The following is a 17,255-nucleotide window of genomic DNA, read 5'->3' on the forward strand; positions in this document are numbered from 1 at the left end:
GACACTAACAAAGTCACCAGCAAATATAAACCAGTAAAGAGAAACATCAGTAACGAGAACCGTTTATTTCAAAATGGCAGTAAATAAGATCCAGTGGCTTTAGACCAAGACACATGCTGTTGCAGTCTGTGGTGCGACAGAGGGAACTCTTCAACTAGTGCCGATGTGAGCTGAGTAGAACTCCACATTCCTCCTCTGTGTGTGTCACAATCACTGACCCATTTTAATGCTTAGTCAAAAACAAAAACAGTTTTAGCATCCATACATGTGAGGATTCCACCTACGCAAATATGTTAGATGATTTCTTGCTATACATTCCTTGATGTGGATGAAACCAGAATACTACTCGTTTAAGTTAAAGCAATAAAGCAAGAGGGATACACTTGCTAAGAACATGACAGAGATAAATTCACATTTCAGCCTCAGAACATCTATTGACAAATTTTCACAGCAATTGCATGTTAATTGAAATCTTAATTTAGCTTTTTAAAAAAACCAAAACAAAAAAAAAAGGAAAGATCAGATAAAACCCTCTCCTTTCCATCTCAAGTCAAATAAGTGCCTGCACTCATTAACACAAAACCTACAACATTTTTGTGATTCTTAGATTCTTAGAGAAGCCAGTGTCCTTAATGAATATTTATGTCTGTAGGGTCTTCTGCAAAATTCCACACATCAGAGGAACTGTGTAGCCCAGTAGAGAGCTCACCCAGAGGGGTGGGGACTGTTGGAATCTGGGTTAAGTGCTAACACGTCAACCAAGGCCAGAGCCACACAATGGCAACTCTGTTAGTCAAGGGCTACATTTGCACCCTTGTAGCCATGCCATCACTATTAACGATCACGGGGTTGGCTTGTCCTTCATGGATTACAATACAGGGTCATCCCAATTTAATTGATAAGCAGGTGCTGTCCAAATAAAAATGCAACCCCCCCCCCCCAGTATCCACTGACCCAGCCACTCAAATGTAATCTAGCTCTGCTGAAAAGTGCCAGAATATAGCACTGCCCATCGCAAACGTATTTCAAAACACAGAACCCAAGCTTACCCATACAATACAGACAATGAAAGCCTTTAAAGAGTAATTCAGCATTTACTGAGGACTCATTGATAGAATCACATTAATTCACCTGCTGCCCCCATCCCGAGATTTAAATGAAAACAACTTGAAAGCATTACCATACGCATCCATGTTGATGTGCACTAGGTCTGCATGGCGCAGCAAAAATGTACAATAACTTACAATCGATACCAATAGTGACAACAGAAAAAAGCCCTATACAGCACAAATACTTATACCTGCCCTCTGTGTCATTAGTGTTCAAGCAATAGACAAATGATGATGATATATTAATTTATGATACGTCATATTATAAGGGACCAAATGAGGATTCTAGAGCAGATACACCTGGTGAGCCTGAACAGAATCAGAGAGATGAATCAAGAATCAAAAATGAATCAGATAATCCCAGTGAGGTGGCTCATGACAGTTCCAACTCACGCCATTGTCAAAACTAATGTCACCTGCAAGATTTAGCCCCATGTCTTTTGAGGCTAATCTGGGCAACCCAGCTCTAGAGAGTTCAAGGGTTCAGCAGTACACACCACATTCAAAGAGCTGCTTGAAATGTGTAATGGAACCTACAGTAGTAGATATGTCAGTCTTCCATGTCATTTTCAGTATGAACAACAAAAAGTGAGCAAGAGTACAGCCAAAGTCATTGTCGTTGTGGAGACCTTTTGGAACATTCAGCTGATGACTTTTTAAATGTTTGATTAGGACTCTGATATATTGTGTAGCCATACATTTCTGTGCTCAAATGTATCCTTTTTCCTCACAATGTGAAGTCTGTACATTAGGTCCAGATATAATGTCTGACAAAAGCCAAAAACCATCAATGCTGAAAGAGAAGCCAAGTCAACCATATGGAGACTTGGTTTTTGTGAGGAAAACAACAACAACAACAACAACAACAACAACAACATATCAATCACCACACCAAACGTATGCATGTGACAAAACCTGGTGTCCCACTTACAATGAGACTCATGAGTAAGCTAAATAAATACCACAGAAGAATATGAAATATCTCCCCCAATACAATGAGTCTAATTGGGTGTTCAAACAGATTATTCCACAATTCAACTGTGAGAATTGTTGTTGCTGTGTGGCAGATGCTGCCTTGCCATTTACCTCGTGCCACCAGACAGGAAACCAGGAGTGCACAAGGATGAAAGAGGCTCCACTGCTGGACTGCTTTACTTTTATTCTGTGTGGCCCAGGTGACACACACTGGAAATTCAGCAGGGGACTTTACATCTGTTCCCCAAAACACTGCTGGCTAGAAGAACAGAGTCACAATTTGAGCTCCACACAATGACAGGCAGGAACAAAGAGACACAGAGAGGTGTTTTGTCATTATTTTTGAGGATGTGAGAGTAGGCGTAGCAGTGGAAAAAACCTAGGGAAGGATATGGAGAATACACGCACAGACACACACAAGTAGACAACAGACATCAGAGAGGGTGTAAAGGCATCAGAGTACAGCAAAGCCTGCAGAGGGTCAGCGCCCTGGAGCGTTGGCAGTGTCAGGGGGTTCCAGCGGTGCGGCCAGGGCTCAGTACTGGCTCCTGAGGCACCCGGGCCGGGCCAGAAGAGAAAAAGATAAACAGAGAGGAGAGTAGAGTCAGGCAATATGTTCCAGCCAAGTTAGGCTACGGGCTCCAGAGAGAGCAACAGTGATTAGAGAGAGAGGGGGGGGGGGGGAGCGGAGGAGAGAGCAGAAGCCTCTCTGGCCTTACGGGCAGCAGGGATTGTCGATAACCAGCATGACATCAATGCCATAGACCTCCAGCAGATCCACCAGGAAACCACGGTCACCCTGTGGATCCAATCCCATGGCCCGCATATGGTCAGCGGTCAGTGTGGGATCAGCACTCCCTGCTACCTCCGACAGGGTCTGGAAAATGCGGTTGTTCTGCTCCATAAAGAACCTGCATGGGGGTGAGGTTGGATTCCTTACACACTGTCTGCTTTAGAATTAGAATCAATAATGCATCTAAAAATAAAAGCCAGTAGGTTTCAGTTAGCATAGCAGGAAATTGCTAATTGCCCTGTGTGCGTTTGTGCGCGTGTCTTGGACAGGAGTGTGCCGAGCTGTTCCCACCGCTACGAGGGGGAGATGAGATAAAACATGCTGATGTAAGTGCTGGAGCAAGCAAATCAGAAAAGACTGTGTTCAGAAACAATCAAAAAAGAAAAGGATGCATCACTTTCAGAGAATCCTGAATGATATTTAAGACCACACCACCTTTAGCCAAGGTTCAGTCATTATTCAGTAGTTTAATACTTTAAAAATCTGTCATTTTCTTTATCCTCAGTCCTACAGGGGAAATGGAAAAGACTCCTCCATGACATCTTATACCAATAAACACAGGAAGAAAAAAGAAGAGCTTAGGATCTGCTTAACCAAGGTGCTGCCCACCCCAGAGTCTCAGAACAGTGCTTCCAGATATTTTTGTTTCCTGATATAACCTAACCGATAAGCATAAGTGGAAACCTTCGAATGAAGATATTTTCTAGCACAGCTTAGATCACAGCAAGAAATGTCCAAACGTCACTCACACAATGAAGAGGTCTTCCTCATTGGAGGTGCAATCTTCATCAACCTCCTGAGAATACAGCAACAGTTGCCTGCAAAGTAAGGTTGTGGCCATTGCATGATTGTAAGATTAAGTTGTTGGTTTTTTTTAATGCAGTCAGCTGACAATGCAGCCACACATGATTATAGATCTGTAGTACACCTAGATATGATAACTGCAAGAATACTGCCCTCATTATCATATTATCAGATATCAGGGAGACACATTAAGTGTATTTATTGTGAAGTCTTTGTGGACTTCTGTTGAAGATGAAAATACATCACAAACAAGAGCCTTCGGTCTAATCAGATTGCCTGTGCTACACCATGCAGACTGCAATGACCAAATACATGATGTACTGAAAGTACATTATAAGCTTAATAGCTTCCAGGTCTTGATCTGTGCAGTACCTCTGTTCGCTGAGTTTGCGATATTTCTCCCGGTCAGCACTGTTGATTCGGAGCAGAGGCTGCAGGCTCTCTCTATGCGTCTTTACATTCTGGTTATCAATGTAGACATCATACAGCTCCTTCTTCTCCTCAAAGATCTTCTCTGTGGTGCCTAGGCAAACACACACATATGAGATTAAAAATAAATTATCGAAAGGATTGTTTCAAAACCATTCAAAAGAGCTAGAACATGAATGTTGGAGTCATATACAAAAAATGATGGCTGTGCAATTTCCCTGATCTACAAAGGACTTCTGTGTGAGGAAGCCTATGAAGACTATCACTGGGAAAAGGAAGGCAAGTCAGAGCTGGATACCTGGGTTTCTCCATAGTGTCCGACTCTGAAGATGACCATGGACATGATGTACATAACTTTAATATTCCTGCGTTACCTTCCTGCCCCCATCTTTGTTATGCTGGACCAACCAGAGCCACTCACAAGCTACATAGGATAGTTCCGTCTCCAGAGCTGTGATGTCAGCAACATTGATGTAGAAGAAGGGGCGGAATTCTGGCACGGAGATTCCCATCCCAGGAATGGATACATTAGCAAGACAACAGCAGCAGTATACTGGGAATAATGAGAAACAGGAACAAGGCAAATCACATGCTGCAAAAAGAAACCAAAACACACTAAAGAAATCACGCAGCAAGTCCTATTGAAACCGTTAAAATGAATTTACATTTACATGACGCTCTTATCCAAAGCGACTTACAATTATGACCGAGTACAAATTTGCAATTGAGCAATTGAAGGTTAAGGGTCTTCCTCAGGGGCCCAACAGCGGCAACTTGGGTTTTGAACCAGCAATACGTGACTTACATGCATTAACAAACATTCGGCTGCCCGTAAATTGAAAATTTGCGTAGAAATAAATATTTTATCATAGCATCTATTAGCATATTCATTTTATTTGCAGGCAGGACGGGTGTGTGACTGAGCTCTCATGTCTCACCCCGGTAACACACCACGCCAACAGGTGGTGGGGAGAAGATGAGGATGCGCTTCCTTAACAAGGCGAATTTCCACAACACCATGATTTGCTCTCCGAAGAACCGAATGAACTGGGACATACAGCCAGCTGGATGTGTGATCTGATAGGAAGTGGACAGAGATGACCATCATGAGTAATGTGAAATTCGAGCTCACTGGCAAAAAGGAACCAGGGACACAGATTCCTTTAGCATTAAACACAGGTTTTTGTTCACCTGAGGGAAAGGCATAAGGTAAATGATCTATGGCCTGCAGTTCATCCACTAAACTCTACTGCAATAGACCATAGAAACACAGAAAAGGTATGTTACCAAGCCATGAAGAAACAATAACAATAACAACAACAACTAACTTCCTGATTTCACAATAGAAGAATCAAGTTTAGAGCCTGGTAAAAGTGAAGAAACGCTCTTTGTCTGCAATGAATAGCCATTTCTTTCTACACTTATAAAAGCAGTCCACAATAAAATCTCTTGCAAAAACTGCAATCAGTAAATTGCAGCACAACCTACAATAAAAGTTTTCATAAAAAGGTCAGACTAACGGCCGATTTGGTGGAAATATAATATTAGGTAAGAGACTTCCACGTTCTCTCACTTTCATCTCTGGATGCATGCAGCGGTTCACCATGGACCCCAGGGTGCTGGTAGGGCAGGCTGTGACCAGGCCATTCCCTCCAGGTGGAAGAACAGCCTTCTTGTCTTCATAAAATGCCTCTAGTGGAGAGTATTGCCCTGGACACTGCAGCTGGTGCCTGGAGTCAAATACGAACAGAGTAATCAGATCGAACATTCCGTGTTCCTACAGCAAGCCTATTGTTTAACAAGCTTATCCTTTAGAAAAATGGCTAAAAGAACAGTGATGTGGCTTCATATGGCTTCTGCGCACTACACAGATGGAACATTATTCAGTGATTACAATAAGCCATGTAGTTAAATGAGTCAACAAATCCTGTGACATCACCTGTATCTCAGAGCTTATGCTTAATTCATTAAAATATTGTGAATTTATAAACAGAGAAGTCACGAAAAAAGGCATAACGAGTGGCAGGGCACAGTGCGACTTAAGAGATGATACACACAACAGGCTAAACGCAGGACTTTGCTCAGATAAACAGGAAAACAGATTTTGAGTTGTTCATCTCATACTGATCTCTAAATACAGCCCAAATTCCTACCCTAGCCCATAAGACTGGTAACCTTTGTGTAAAGGAAATCATGAATGTTCCCAGGCACTTACCTGACCTGGTTCTCTAGAAAGTGCATGTACCGGTAGAGCAGGGTGTAAGAGGGAGACAGAATGCCTACAGACTTCATTCGCGCCCCTCTCTCTAGCTCACTGTCCACTGGCATGTTGGCAAAGCATGCCAGCCCAAAGTAACTGCCTTTCCGGAAATATCTAAAAATACAGTAAAAAATAAAGCAGTTTATTGTCATAGCTTTGGAAGGTAGAAAACTAACTAGACTCTATATATACATCAAAGCGTGTAAGGTGTGTGTGTGTGTGTGTGCGTACACAAAGTATAATATATAAGTTTCATATCTCAGATCAGATTCCTACATGAAATCGTTTGCGATGCGGTGAGACCCGCTGGCCATAGACTTGAACTCCACCCCATCCAGGTTTACATCCTCAGGTAAACACCATTCCACCATGTTTCCTGTTGATGACACCATTACGAGAGCCTGTTACAAACTGTAAAACCGCAGGTCCAAAGATGCATTCACTCTTTTTTATGCTACTTGCATAAGGCACAAGGAGAAGCCATATTACCTCAATACCAAGTGTATCTTTCTCAAAGTATGTCATAAACAGGGGCCTATTAACAAACAGGAAGTTAGAGAGTGTGTATTGGTCACCAGAGTGACTAACGAAACTCTCACTGAATTCACTTCTTTTTGACATGATAAAAATGGCAGCATCTCCCAGATAGATTCCCAAATTCTTCGGGGTGTTTAACCGAAGCAAACTCGAAATAAACGCTCGAAAATAATATACCCTGTAGCCACCAGCAGCTCATACTGTACAATTAACAAAGTTTGAGGAAAAAAATACAGAACAAATGTTAGCCCTGAAATATAAGCCCTGAAGCCAATGAGCTTTTTAAGTCTCACATCATAACTGATGCATCCGCCCATGTGTGTACCTATAGCCTACCAACGGCGCCACTGTTGCTCACCCGATCTCGTGTCAAAGGTGACTACGAACACAGCAACAATTTGGTCCTTTTCCTCCCATTCGGTGATTCTGCGATCTTTCACCGACAGTCCGAGAAAAGCGCAGTCCCCTTCCTCATCAGTCGCCGAAGCGTCCCCTTCTGGCCCAACCCGCTCGGGAGGAGCGGTGCTTCTAACAGCTGTTACGCCGGCTGCACCTCCTCCTAAGGCTGAGCCCCAGCCGACACCCGCGCTATCCCCGCTCGGCGGGCGGCGGTGCGATGGATCGCCTGCTGACGGGTCCTCCTCCCTTACAGGAGACGGACCCGCGGTGGCCAGCTCGGCAGGGGGGACCTCCTCCCAGTCGAGCAGCGGAGCACGATCGGACTGCTCCACCATCGCGCCTCCTGCGCTGTCAGGGGAGGAAAATATAAAGTCGTCTCGTCGCTACTAACCGTCGTGATTATTTCGCGCGAAGCAAAATATAGCTCGTTCTTTCTCGGAAATGAAACATGTCTGCAAACGTTTGATGCGCGTCGAGTAAGAGAGAGAACCACACGCGCTTAGGAGATGCACACTGTTTTGATGATGTCGCGTACTTCCGCTCACGTGTTATATTGTGCTCGCTCCTCGCACTCACCTTAACGTTGCGCAGTGTGCGCGGGTCGGGAGCGTTATTATGCCAAAGTAAACATTACCCGTAATAATATTTTAAATAAAAATGGTCTTTTACTAAAGTTAAAAAAAAATTGATGAAGCCATGCTTCACAAGCCAGCAAAAATCTCAAACATTTTATGTAAAAATATTTCTTAGACCGGATTTAAAGACAAACGTAACAACTTTCGAGAAATGCAAACTTTTTGCTGGATGGGTGTGGTTTACGATTAAACAATTAAATACCTGGCTGTCACCACACACATCCACAGTCCATTTCTGAAATGAACCCATTCACAAGTGTGGGTTTAAAGGGTGGCTGGCTGGAAACGTGTTAGCGAAATCACAGTCTAACGCGCGAAATAGAAGCGTTGTAGGACACGCTTCTTACGGTAAGTTGCCTGGAAGCAGGTCCAGGATCAGAGAATCGGTGAGTCTTCGAAGCTTCACACCGCAGGCGTTTACGGCCATGGCTCTCCGATTCAGATATGATAACCTTATTTTAAGGTTCAGTACCAAACATTCACATTCAAAGTTTTCACAGTCAAAAAACATTTTTTAAAAACATTTAGTGGACTTCTGGTTAGAGATACCCCTCTTCTTGCTGACAGAACAGTTGCGTACTCAAGGAATTCCTTCAGTGATTAAATAAATAAAAAGTGATTTGCTAATTAAATGTGTAGTAAAATGCAACCAAGTACAAAACACGGCAACTCAGTTTTATCTTAATGAAGTTTAGTAATCCAAGTTTACCTGAGAGGCCCTCTCTAAAATCAAACTTGCTGAACATTAAAAATGGTGACCAGTGCCCTCTTGCCTAGTGGCTGGTGATGGCTGGAGCAAATGAGAAAGCTATGCAGCAGCGTCTGAGCTTCTTGAGCTGTGGGGAGGAGGATAGCAGTGACAGTAGCATGGAAGACTGGGCACCCAGAACTGTCCTGCAGCAAAGCCCCTCCTTGGTTTGCCAAACTCCGCGAGTGCAGCGCCACCGCACCTGGAGCGTCACGGCGTCCACGTCCGCACCGACCTCACCCATACCGTATGCTGCTTGGAGGAAGCTCAGGCTCTGTGACTCCCCCAGCACACCTAAGGTAGCGAGGCAGGACGTGGTGTGTGTCTTCAAGCCAGTTGTTTGGAAATAAAAGATGAGCAGGTCACAGGACCAAATTGTGCACAGTTGCTGCTGTTTTCCCCTCAGAGTCTGCTGTCGAAGTCAGCCCTGCCTTACTCGAGCAGTAGGCCACGTCTCACCCAGAGTGTCCCAGGCCTGCTCACTGCCTGTGACCCTGCTCCTGCTGTCAACATTAACCCTTTCACTCCTGACACGGCCCGGAGGAGCAGCAAACACTACAAGAGGAAAAGTCACAGGAGTGAGTGCAATAATGAGGATGATGGGTACAGGTACTGCAGCCTTCTCGTCTCTGTTGGGGGACGTTTCTAGTCAGACTGCTTCTGGTTGCTGCCAATATCATTGTATAATAAAATCCGCATTTGTCTGTGCAGGTATAAAGAGAGTCAAACCTCATCTGAAGACGAAAGTTACTTCCTCCCATCAAAGGTATGTTAAAAGCATGGTGCACTGTTCGGGAACCATGAAATACCACCTTCACCCTACCCTATCCCAGGGCTATCTCCTTTACTGTTGGTCTAAAAAGCCTAGCCATCTACAGCGAAATCGCATTATCAGGTCTCTCCCCCGTTCCTTCACCCGGTCTTCCATCTGTCTGCACTCAGAGGCCAGCAGTGCCGGCCCTCATGCTGTCGCGCTATGAGAGTGAGTTCCTGGAACTGGGCCGGATTGGCGTGGGCGAGTTTGGCGCCGTGTACTCTTGTGTGAAGAGGTTGGACGGCTGCATGTATGCCATCAAGCGCTTACGCAGGCCACTCGCAGGTTCCGCCAACGAGTGAGTCGCAGCTGCCAGGTCCCCATAATGCTGCAAAATGGGTTTTTCTTTCCCCCAAAGCTAACACTCATGTAAGGTTGCATGTGTGAATACACTGAATCGATAATAAATGGTAATGGAATTTATTACCACATAAGGAGATGAGTAATGCTAGCAGAGATCTTTCAGGTTCTCTGTCTTTCAGTTTATTCTGTCTGAAGTAGTGTAATAAGTTGCACTGTCCAAGTCCACTGGTGTTAAATAGATGATTGTCAGTGCAAGGATGTCTGTATGCCTTTCTGTTTTGTCTGTAGACAGCTGGCCTTAAAAGAGGTGTATGCCCATGCAGTGCTTGGACATCACCCACATGTTGTACAGTACTACTCAGCTTGGGCTGAAGATGACCACATGATCATTCAAAATGAGTACTGTGATGGTATGATGATGATTGTCTGGAATTGTTTCCTCCCCATAGCATAGAGAAGAATGCTATTCCATCAAGTACTAGACTTCATCTATGTGCAGTATTTTATGAAGCTTTGTTTTGCAGGTGGAAGCCTTCTTGATGTCATCACTGAGAAGAAAGAGCAAGGGGAGTTCTTTCGGGAGCCAGAGCTGCGGGATCTGCTGCTTCAGGTGTCAATGGGGCTAAAATACATCCACACCTCAGGCCTGGTGCATCTGGACATCAAACCCAGTGGGTTTCTTATCACTTAACGACAATTCCCTGTTGTGTAACCTTTTTTGCAGAGTAGGATTTGGACATGTGTGCTCTTTCCTGTCCAGGCAACATATTCATCTGCCATCGGCCCAGTGCCAGCACTGATGAAGCTGGAGACAGCGAAGAGGAAGATGATGGATACCCTTCATCAGGGGTAGTTTTTAAAATTGGTAATTCATTACATTTATAAAGGTGCTTATAGTGACTGTGTAATCATGCATTGTTACAAACTGCTTAGTCTCAGTAACCAGGTCGAGAGCATGCCTTTCTTGTTATAGGTGACCTAGGTCACGTCACATCCACTTCCAGTCCGCAGGTAGAAGAGGGTGACAGCCGCTTCCTGGCCTGTGAAGTTCTGCGAGAGGTACAACTGATTATCATCTAGGTGCCTTTCAAATCGGTTGTAACAATCTTTGTCCATTATGAGCACTCATCTTGTGATTTGTTCTAACAAAATGCAAAGATATTTAGTATAGGCAGTGATTAACTTGTAAAGGAATTCATATGGTCCATTTATATTTGTTCCATTTTGTGGTTTTGTTTGTTTGTTTTATGTTTATACTTCTATAATTTTTCTGAATGTCCCTGGGACTAATTTCTGTACCTTGTGCCTTTCTGAAAGCAGCCATCAAGGTCAGGGGGTTGTGTTCTGAGCTGAGGCCTCTTAAGGCCTAATCCACCCCTCTCCCTAGCTGTTCCCCTCTATTCTCTTATCTGCCGGTGTATTTTCATTTGATCACACTCTGGTGGTGTTGAACTGATGTTGGAGTAGCACCCTTTTTCTGGCTAAGAGGTTTTTTTGTTGTTGTTTTTGTTTTTCTCCTCTTTCTCCTCAGGTGCAAGTAAACATTGGACTAATCTTCAGATTATCAATCTCCTGAGTCTTCAGTGCTGAATTTCTAACATATGAGTAGTTTGAGTAGTCTGTGTTGTATCTTTATTGCTTGTGTTGTAGGACTACACTCATCTACCCAAGGCAGATATCTTTGCCCTGGGCCTGACTGTGCTGTTGGCAGCAGGAGCTGCACCACTACCTCAGAATGGGGATGAATGGCACCGCCTCAGACAGGCGGAGTTGCCCAGCCTGCCACAGGAACTGACGGCTCCCTTAAGCAACCTTATACAGGTGCTATCCTGTGACTGCATTTGTAGTCTAAGGACACTATACTGTCATTATTCTAATAGATGCTCAGTATTATGTTCTGGCTACAACAAAGCCTGATAACAATGTCTCACGAAATATACACCGTAATGGAGTCTATGCTTATATTGGGCAGATGATGTTAGACCCTGATCCCGCTGCGAGGCCATCTGCGTCTGCATTGTGCAAGCACCCAGTGCTGTGTAGAGAAAGGTCTGGAAAGCTGGCCGCACAGTTGCGCAAGGAGCTCAATGTGGAGAAGTTTAGGACGGCAGTGCTGGAGAGGTGAGGGTCCCGGTTATGACGGTCCTAAAATTGAGGTTTTTTTTTGTTTTTTTTTTAAGAGGCTGGAGTATTTGTGTGATTACCATCAGAGAGCACTACTGTGATTAATGACTACATGTAAAATGTTCCAAAATGTATCATCCTGGATTAATTTTGTTGAATCTTTTACTGCCAGGGAACTCAAGGAGGCTCGATTAGCAGCTACCTCGCCTCGGCAGTCCCCTCTCTCTGCGGGACAGGCTAGCTCCCACGTGCACTCCCTTCCTAGACCAGATCGGAGGCTAGTGGGACGAAATAAAGCTCGCTCCATGAGCTTTGGTGGCCTTGGACACTGACCTTTCATTAATTCGGGTAGAATGGTAGCTCATGGACCAACTGGACCAAGGACCAAGTCTGAAGATCAAGGTTTTGGGTGGTTTTTTTTTTTTTTTTTTAAGGTTTTGATTGTTCTTCAGCAATAAGTGTTTGAATCTGGCTTTCTCCAGCTTGTAACTCATCTCAGTTTCTTTTAACTTGAATGGCTTTTATTCATGTAAATAAAGATTTTAAATGTTCTACTGAAGGTGGTTGACACGTTGCCTATCATTGTTGATGCACACTGCCTGTTATCATCCATTACTGGTGCGGTTAGTGAGTGGAGGAATTTAACGTTGGGGGATTTCCAGTTCTGAGCCCATTAACTACGTACCATTTTGACACATTAATATGGACTTTGCTTTGGAGAAGGGCAAAAAAAAATCAGTTAATGGAAGGGTGATGGTGTCGGGAGAAACTTTATTCTATATGCATCTCCAAGAGCCTGGTGTCTCTCGCAAAAGTAGTTTTAAATATCTTGTGATATTGCTACCTAGAGCTCGCGTCGCCGGAGTCTCCGCCTCTTTGTTCGCTTCAATTCCGTCCCGTCATGACCGTTTCCCACCCCCGCCCCCCGGTTAAATACTGGCTTGTTATAGTCTTATTAGTATCTAGCTAAACGGCAGCTTTTTACAGACACAAAGACAGGCTTGCTAGCTAACTGAATACTACGTCGTTTATGAGGCGAGCGGACAGGAGTGCAGATTTCTTTTTCTTTCTGTTGGGACAGACCCATGGAATTTGTTAGCTCGGCTAACGCTAGCTATCTAAACAAGTGGGAAGCTAGGATAACTAAGGCTAGCTAAATTTTACTTCCAGCCTTGAAAATTCATCTTCATTCCCACACAACGGATCGACGGTGAAATGTATATATTTAGTTTATATATATATTTATTTAGTTTAGATATATATATAATTATATTATATATATATATATATATAATTTTAACGTTTTAAAATCGTTTTATAATAGCTGGCTTGTTTAGCTTTGTTGATTATTAGTCTGCCTAGCTACTTGGTTGTCGCGAGCTAGCTAACTGAGTGACTTGGCAGTTAACTTGCACGTTAACATAACGCTAGTCAACCAAGTTAGATTAGCGAACTAATTTTTAAACGATAGTAATTTAACTGTAACATATTTAGTTAATTTTGTTCTAATTTTATTTCATTACAGAGTGATGAACGGCTGTGAGATGGACGTCAACGATAACTTGGATAGTTTTTCGCGAAATTCTCTGTCGCTAATTTTCTTGACGTTCCTTCACCAACGGCCCTGTCACAACGTCGAGCTCCAAATGGAGTTGGATGAACTGGACCACAAATTACAGTTCCAGTTAGTTCTAGAAGTAGGATACGACGACAACCGTCTGATTGACTCCAACATCGAATGTGATGGCGGCTTGGAAACGGATGGACACTCTTCCCAGAGGTCCCTGAGGAGCCTTCAGCGGGAACTTTTCCCTCAAGTTCAGCTTGAATTGCCGGGTACGTTGCAGTGATAACTCGGTCGGTATCAAAACAAGGCTGTTTACGGTGTGAGGCGGCGGTAACTATGTTTTGGTGTGTACATATCGATGCATGCATATAACAGTTTATGCTGTTTTATTAATGGTATTTCAGAATGCATTTGCAGTTTGAATCATCCAACTAACACCTGCCCTTTGATCAAACCCAGACCACTGACATAACAGGATCGTGCTAGTTAGTCAAATGTGTTTAGCAGCACACTAGTGGTATGAGCAGTGGCAGATTACAGTTTACACCTGGCAGCCTATTAGGTACAGCTTTTGGGTAGTTTTATATTGTCACAGTGTTAACATTTGCAGTGCTGGTATACAACACATGGCAATATGGAAATAAGTTGTCTGATGATATTCTGTGGGTGTTTGAAGTATCACAGCATTTACATAATCTGTAAAATAGTATTGATCAAAATGATTGTCCAGTTTTTAACCACAGGTTTACCAGTGTATTTAAATATGTTGCAAGGAATATCATAATCACACTGTGAAGTAATATAAACAGCAAGTAGCAAGTTTCCTGGCTTTACTCTAGGTGGGCTGCATTTCTAGCCTGCTAAGTTATTGAAGGATTCATGGTCTTTTATTGCTCACAATCATTTGAATGCAGTCTGTTTTGTGTGCAAATTCTTGGTCAAATAAACCCTAAGTTGTATGTTGTATTCAATAAGTCATATAGTTTATTTAATATGTAGTTCTTGCAATATTATTCAATTAGTTTATTCAATGTTTATTCTATAGTTGACATTCTTAATAAGTAGGATACATAGTACAAATGTTGATCATTTGCTTGGATGTCACTATTAATTATTACAAGTTATGTCTATTCTTTTGGGAAAAAAAAAATTGTACTGTAACAGAATGACCTTAGTTCTGCTTTGCATGATGCAATACTGATGGACCCTTCATAGGACAGTACTATCAATGTCCTTTCTTAGTTGCAGCCTATTAGTTGGACTGTGTTTATAACATTTTGCAGTGCAGACTACTATTCTTTTTTCCTTTATAGTAACATTTTATAAAGTAAAAATTAAATCATTTATGACGTACTATTGTGTGTGTGTGTGTGTGTGTGTGTGTGTGTGTGTGTGTGTGTGTGTGTGTAGTAAATGCTCAAGAAAATGAGGGTGTAAGGGAGGTGGCTGCAGAGATCATTAGGATTGCAGATGAGATCAATCACTCCATCATCTCTCAAGCTGCAGAGAGGCTGACCAAGAAACTCAGCAGCTCTCCCCGGAATGTGAGTTATACATTAATGGCTTCCCACACAGAAAGTCAAGAAATGTGTTAATGTTCTGGCCCACATGGCCTACAATATTTTCAGAAATGGTGACAGCATTGTAAAGTGTGTCAGATTACAATATCTTCAGGAATTAGCACTATACACTTTTCAACTACTTTATTGAAAACCTTTATTTTGTGAAAACATTGTATAGTTAGATATTATAGGCTACCATGTACATCAGTCCACAGGACTGTAGATAATTGTGGGTAATAGACCACGCTCAACCTAGCAGTAACACTGTTACTAACAACGTCCAACAATTTTGTATGGCATACTGTTACTTAAATGGTCAAACTATGGACAAAATGGAGGCTTCAAGTTGGCTACTACTACTTTTTTTATGCAGGGTAATTTTGCCCTTCTCCCCAGATTGTTAGATATTGTCATAAACTACAATCTATTTGCAATTACCTAACAACACAGACTAGCAAGTGTGATGATTTTGGCATTTACTATGTTAGCATGGTCACTTCAATGCGAAAATCAAAGACGCAAGATGTCATTGCCAAACATTTTTTTCCTGAATGGCTATATTTAGGGTGAGGTAGAAATTTCTTGCAGTAGATTTTTTTGAAAAACTGTTCTGCCTTCATTTATTTAATAATGTGTGTTTAACTTTTTTTTATAGCATACCAACTTAGAATTTGAAGTGTCAAGATATTTATAGACTAAGTGTGTTGGCAAACAAACCTTATCCACTTGCATATGCATCTCTGTACTGACAGCATTCATAGTCTGCTGTATGGCGATTGTATGTAAACATTGTACTTGAAACTTAAATATCTAACTTATTTGATTGTTTTGTGACTTTCAGTGCTGGTGGAACCACCTGTCTCAGGGTGTAGAAAGCTTACTGCAGGAAGTGCCTTGTGTCCAGACTGAGCAGGCAATGATGGCTCTCACATTCTCCCTGGTGAAAGCAGCATGTGAGCTTGCCCCTCGCCTGCTGTGGGATCTCTATAATGTCTTGATGCAGTATATCTCGTTTGCCAGGCCCAGGTGATCCATTACAGTTGTTTTCAAGTGAGTTGTTTTCAACTTGCTCCATCATCTGTATTTTTAAAAGGTAGTTACATCTTTACTTTTCTAAAACAAGTATACAGACTACTGTTTTGCCATTTGTTTGCTGTTAGCCATAATGCAAGGTTTTGAAAAATAAGGAACACCTGTGTGTAGTGGTACAGCCTGCAACTTGTATTCAGGCTTCAGTCCCAGCTGTGCCATAATGGAATTCTTTGGTGCATATTAAGATGTTGGAGGTTAGAAATGATGGCATGCTAGTTCTTCACAAGGAAGCCATTTACAGTTATTCCTGACTGAGTTATATTCCCAAACAGAACAGCGTTTACAAATTTTTGTGACCTGACCAGATCTGCATAGCAGCGATTCATTCTGTGCCTTTGAGAGCCACAGAAACTTGTGTAACAGGAAGTGATTTCATTACACGTTTATATAAAAACAGTCCTATTCACATGAAATGAGTGGACCAGCAGTAAAGGAATTGTTTTTCCTTTGTTACTTTCTTTTCCTAACAAATACTTTATGTGAAAGAATCTTTGTAATGAAATGGACATTCCTTGTTTAAGTTGTTTTTGTTCTGTGTTTTCTGTGCTGCACTGATTTAGTAGATAGTGTTATAAATAAAAGTGATGACTCTTGAGTTGTAGTACTGCTTTTAGATTAATTCCATTATTTCTCATTTTAAAATCTTAGTTTAAGTGGCATAGAGGAAGAATAAGACTTTTACATATTTTCACATTCATTTTGTCTCAACCATCAGATGGAGATGCTCAAACATTATTTAATCTGTTGTCTAATACATTTACCATGTTTCAGTGACTGTTTTCACTGTGGTAGAGGTGGAAAACAGCCCACAGATACTGGATGCATAAACCAGTAATATTTATTTCTGCAGATTAGGGAAGTGGGTTAATGAAGTGGGTCAGATGCTATACAGATGAATAAAAAGCTAACTTGTGCCAGTTGTTAGTTAAAATAACAAACTGAGTCAAGGTTCTTAATGTCTCCATTGAAGACAGAATCCCATTCACTGGATGTTACTTCCCCCAGCTGTGAAGGAGAGGCCTTTTTTACATTGGAAGTGGTGGTAGCAGTTCCTTCTAGTTAAACTACTTTATGGCTTTTTTTCTTTTTTAGTTGTTAACAGTG

General features: G+C 42.3%; 3 protein-coding genes across 5 annotated transcripts; 2 read left to right on the top strand and 1 right to left on the bottom strand.

Annotated features, from left to right (window-relative positions):
• Positions 1-46: 46 nt before the first annotated feature.
• Positions 47-7,841, bottom strand: dennd11 (DENN domain containing 11). 3 transcript variants are annotated; one of them, XM_027003980.2, is made up of 10 exons: positions 7,266-7,841; positions 6,647-6,746; positions 6,326-6,484; positions 5,684-5,840; positions 5,049-5,187; positions 4,532-4,663; positions 4,054-4,204; positions 3,627-3,695; positions 2,804-2,995; positions 47-2,343 (listed from the first exon to the last, which is right to left on the bottom strand). In XM_027003980.2, exons 1-10 carry the CDS (start codon positions 7,639-7,641, stop codon positions 2,316-2,318), a joined length of 1,503 nt encoding a protein of 500 aa, XP_026859781.2. In that variant the 5' UTR covers positions 7,642-7,841; the 3' UTR covers positions 47-2,315. The 3 variants fall into 3 exon arrangements, with proteins under 3 accessions (XP_026859781.2, XP_026859782.2, XP_035381200.1); XM_027003981.2 differs by having other exon boundaries at positions 47-2,632; XM_035525307.1 differs by lacking the exon at positions 47-2,343 and having other exon boundaries at positions 2,800-2,995.
• Positions 7,842-8,727: 886 nt separating this feature from the next.
• On the top strand, positions 8,728-12,476 carry wee2 (WEE2 oocyte meiosis inhibiting kinase). The gene is made up of 11 exons (XM_027004004.2): positions 8,728-8,988; positions 9,096-9,298; positions 9,401-9,455; positions 9,632-9,801; positions 10,095-10,216; positions 10,331-10,477; positions 10,567-10,671; positions 10,780-10,865; positions 11,457-11,627; positions 11,779-11,927; positions 12,103-12,476. The coding sequence occupies exons 1-11, from the start codon at positions 8,728-8,730 to the stop codon at positions 12,260-12,262; spliced, it is 1,629 nt and encodes a 542-aa protein (XP_026859805.1). The 3' UTR covers positions 12,263-12,476.
• Positions 12,477-12,849: 373 nt separating this feature from the next.
• bida (BH3 interacting domain death agonist) lies at positions 12,850-16,746 on the top strand. The gene is made up of 4 exons (XM_027003928.2): positions 12,850-13,147; positions 13,456-13,766; positions 14,908-15,041; positions 15,901-16,746. The coding sequence occupies exons 2-4, from the start codon at positions 13,460-13,462 to the stop codon at positions 16,087-16,089; spliced, it is 630 nt and encodes a 209-aa protein (XP_026859729.2). The 5' UTR covers positions 12,850-13,147; positions 13,456-13,459; the 3' UTR covers positions 16,090-16,746.
• Positions 16,747-17,255: the final 509 nt, after the last annotated feature.

Source organism: Electrophorus electricus, chromosome 4, assembly GCF_013358815.1.
Source record: "Electrophorus electricus isolate fEleEle1 chromosome 4, fEleEle1.pri, whole genome shotgun sequence".
Lineage (NCBI taxonomy): Eukaryota > Metazoa > Chordata > Actinopteri > Gymnotiformes > Gymnotidae > Electrophorus > Electrophorus electricus.

Coding starts and splice junctions, on each gene's coding strand:
- dennd11 (XM_027003980.2), bottom strand. CDS start 7,641: ATGGTGGAGCAGTCCGATCGTGCTCCGCTGCTCGACTGGGAGGAGGTC. Junction 6,747..7,265: donor CACCTTTGACACGAGATCGG/GTGAGCAACAGT, acceptor TGTCATCAACAG/GAAACATGGTGGAATGGTGT. Junction 5,841..6,325: donor TTTCTAGAGAACCAGGTCAG/GTAAGTGCCTGG, acceptor ATTTGACTCCAG/GCACCAGCTGCAGTGTCCAG.
- wee2 (XM_027004004.2), top strand. CDS start 8,728: ATGGCTGGAGCAAATGAGAAAGCTATGCAGCAGCGTCTGAGCTTCTTG. Junction 9,802..10,094: donor CTCGCAGGTTCCGCCAACGA/GTGAGTCGCAGC, acceptor TTTTGTCTGTAG/ACAGCTGGCCTTAAAAGAGG. Junction 10,866..11,456: donor CCTGTGAAGTTCTGCGAGAG/GTACAACTGATT, acceptor CTTGTGTTGTAG/GACTACACTCATCTACCCAA.
- bida (XM_027003928.2), top strand. CDS start 13,460: ATGAACGGCTGTGAGATGGACGTCAACGATAACTTGGATAGTTTTTCG. Junction 13,767..14,907: donor AGTTCAGCTTGAATTGCCGG/GTACGTTGCAGT, acceptor GTGTGTGTGTAG/TAAATGCTCAAGAAAATGAG. Junction 15,042..15,900: donor TCAGCAGCTCTCCCCGGAAT/GTGAGTTATACA, acceptor TGTGACTTTCAG/TGCTGGTGGAACCACCTGTC.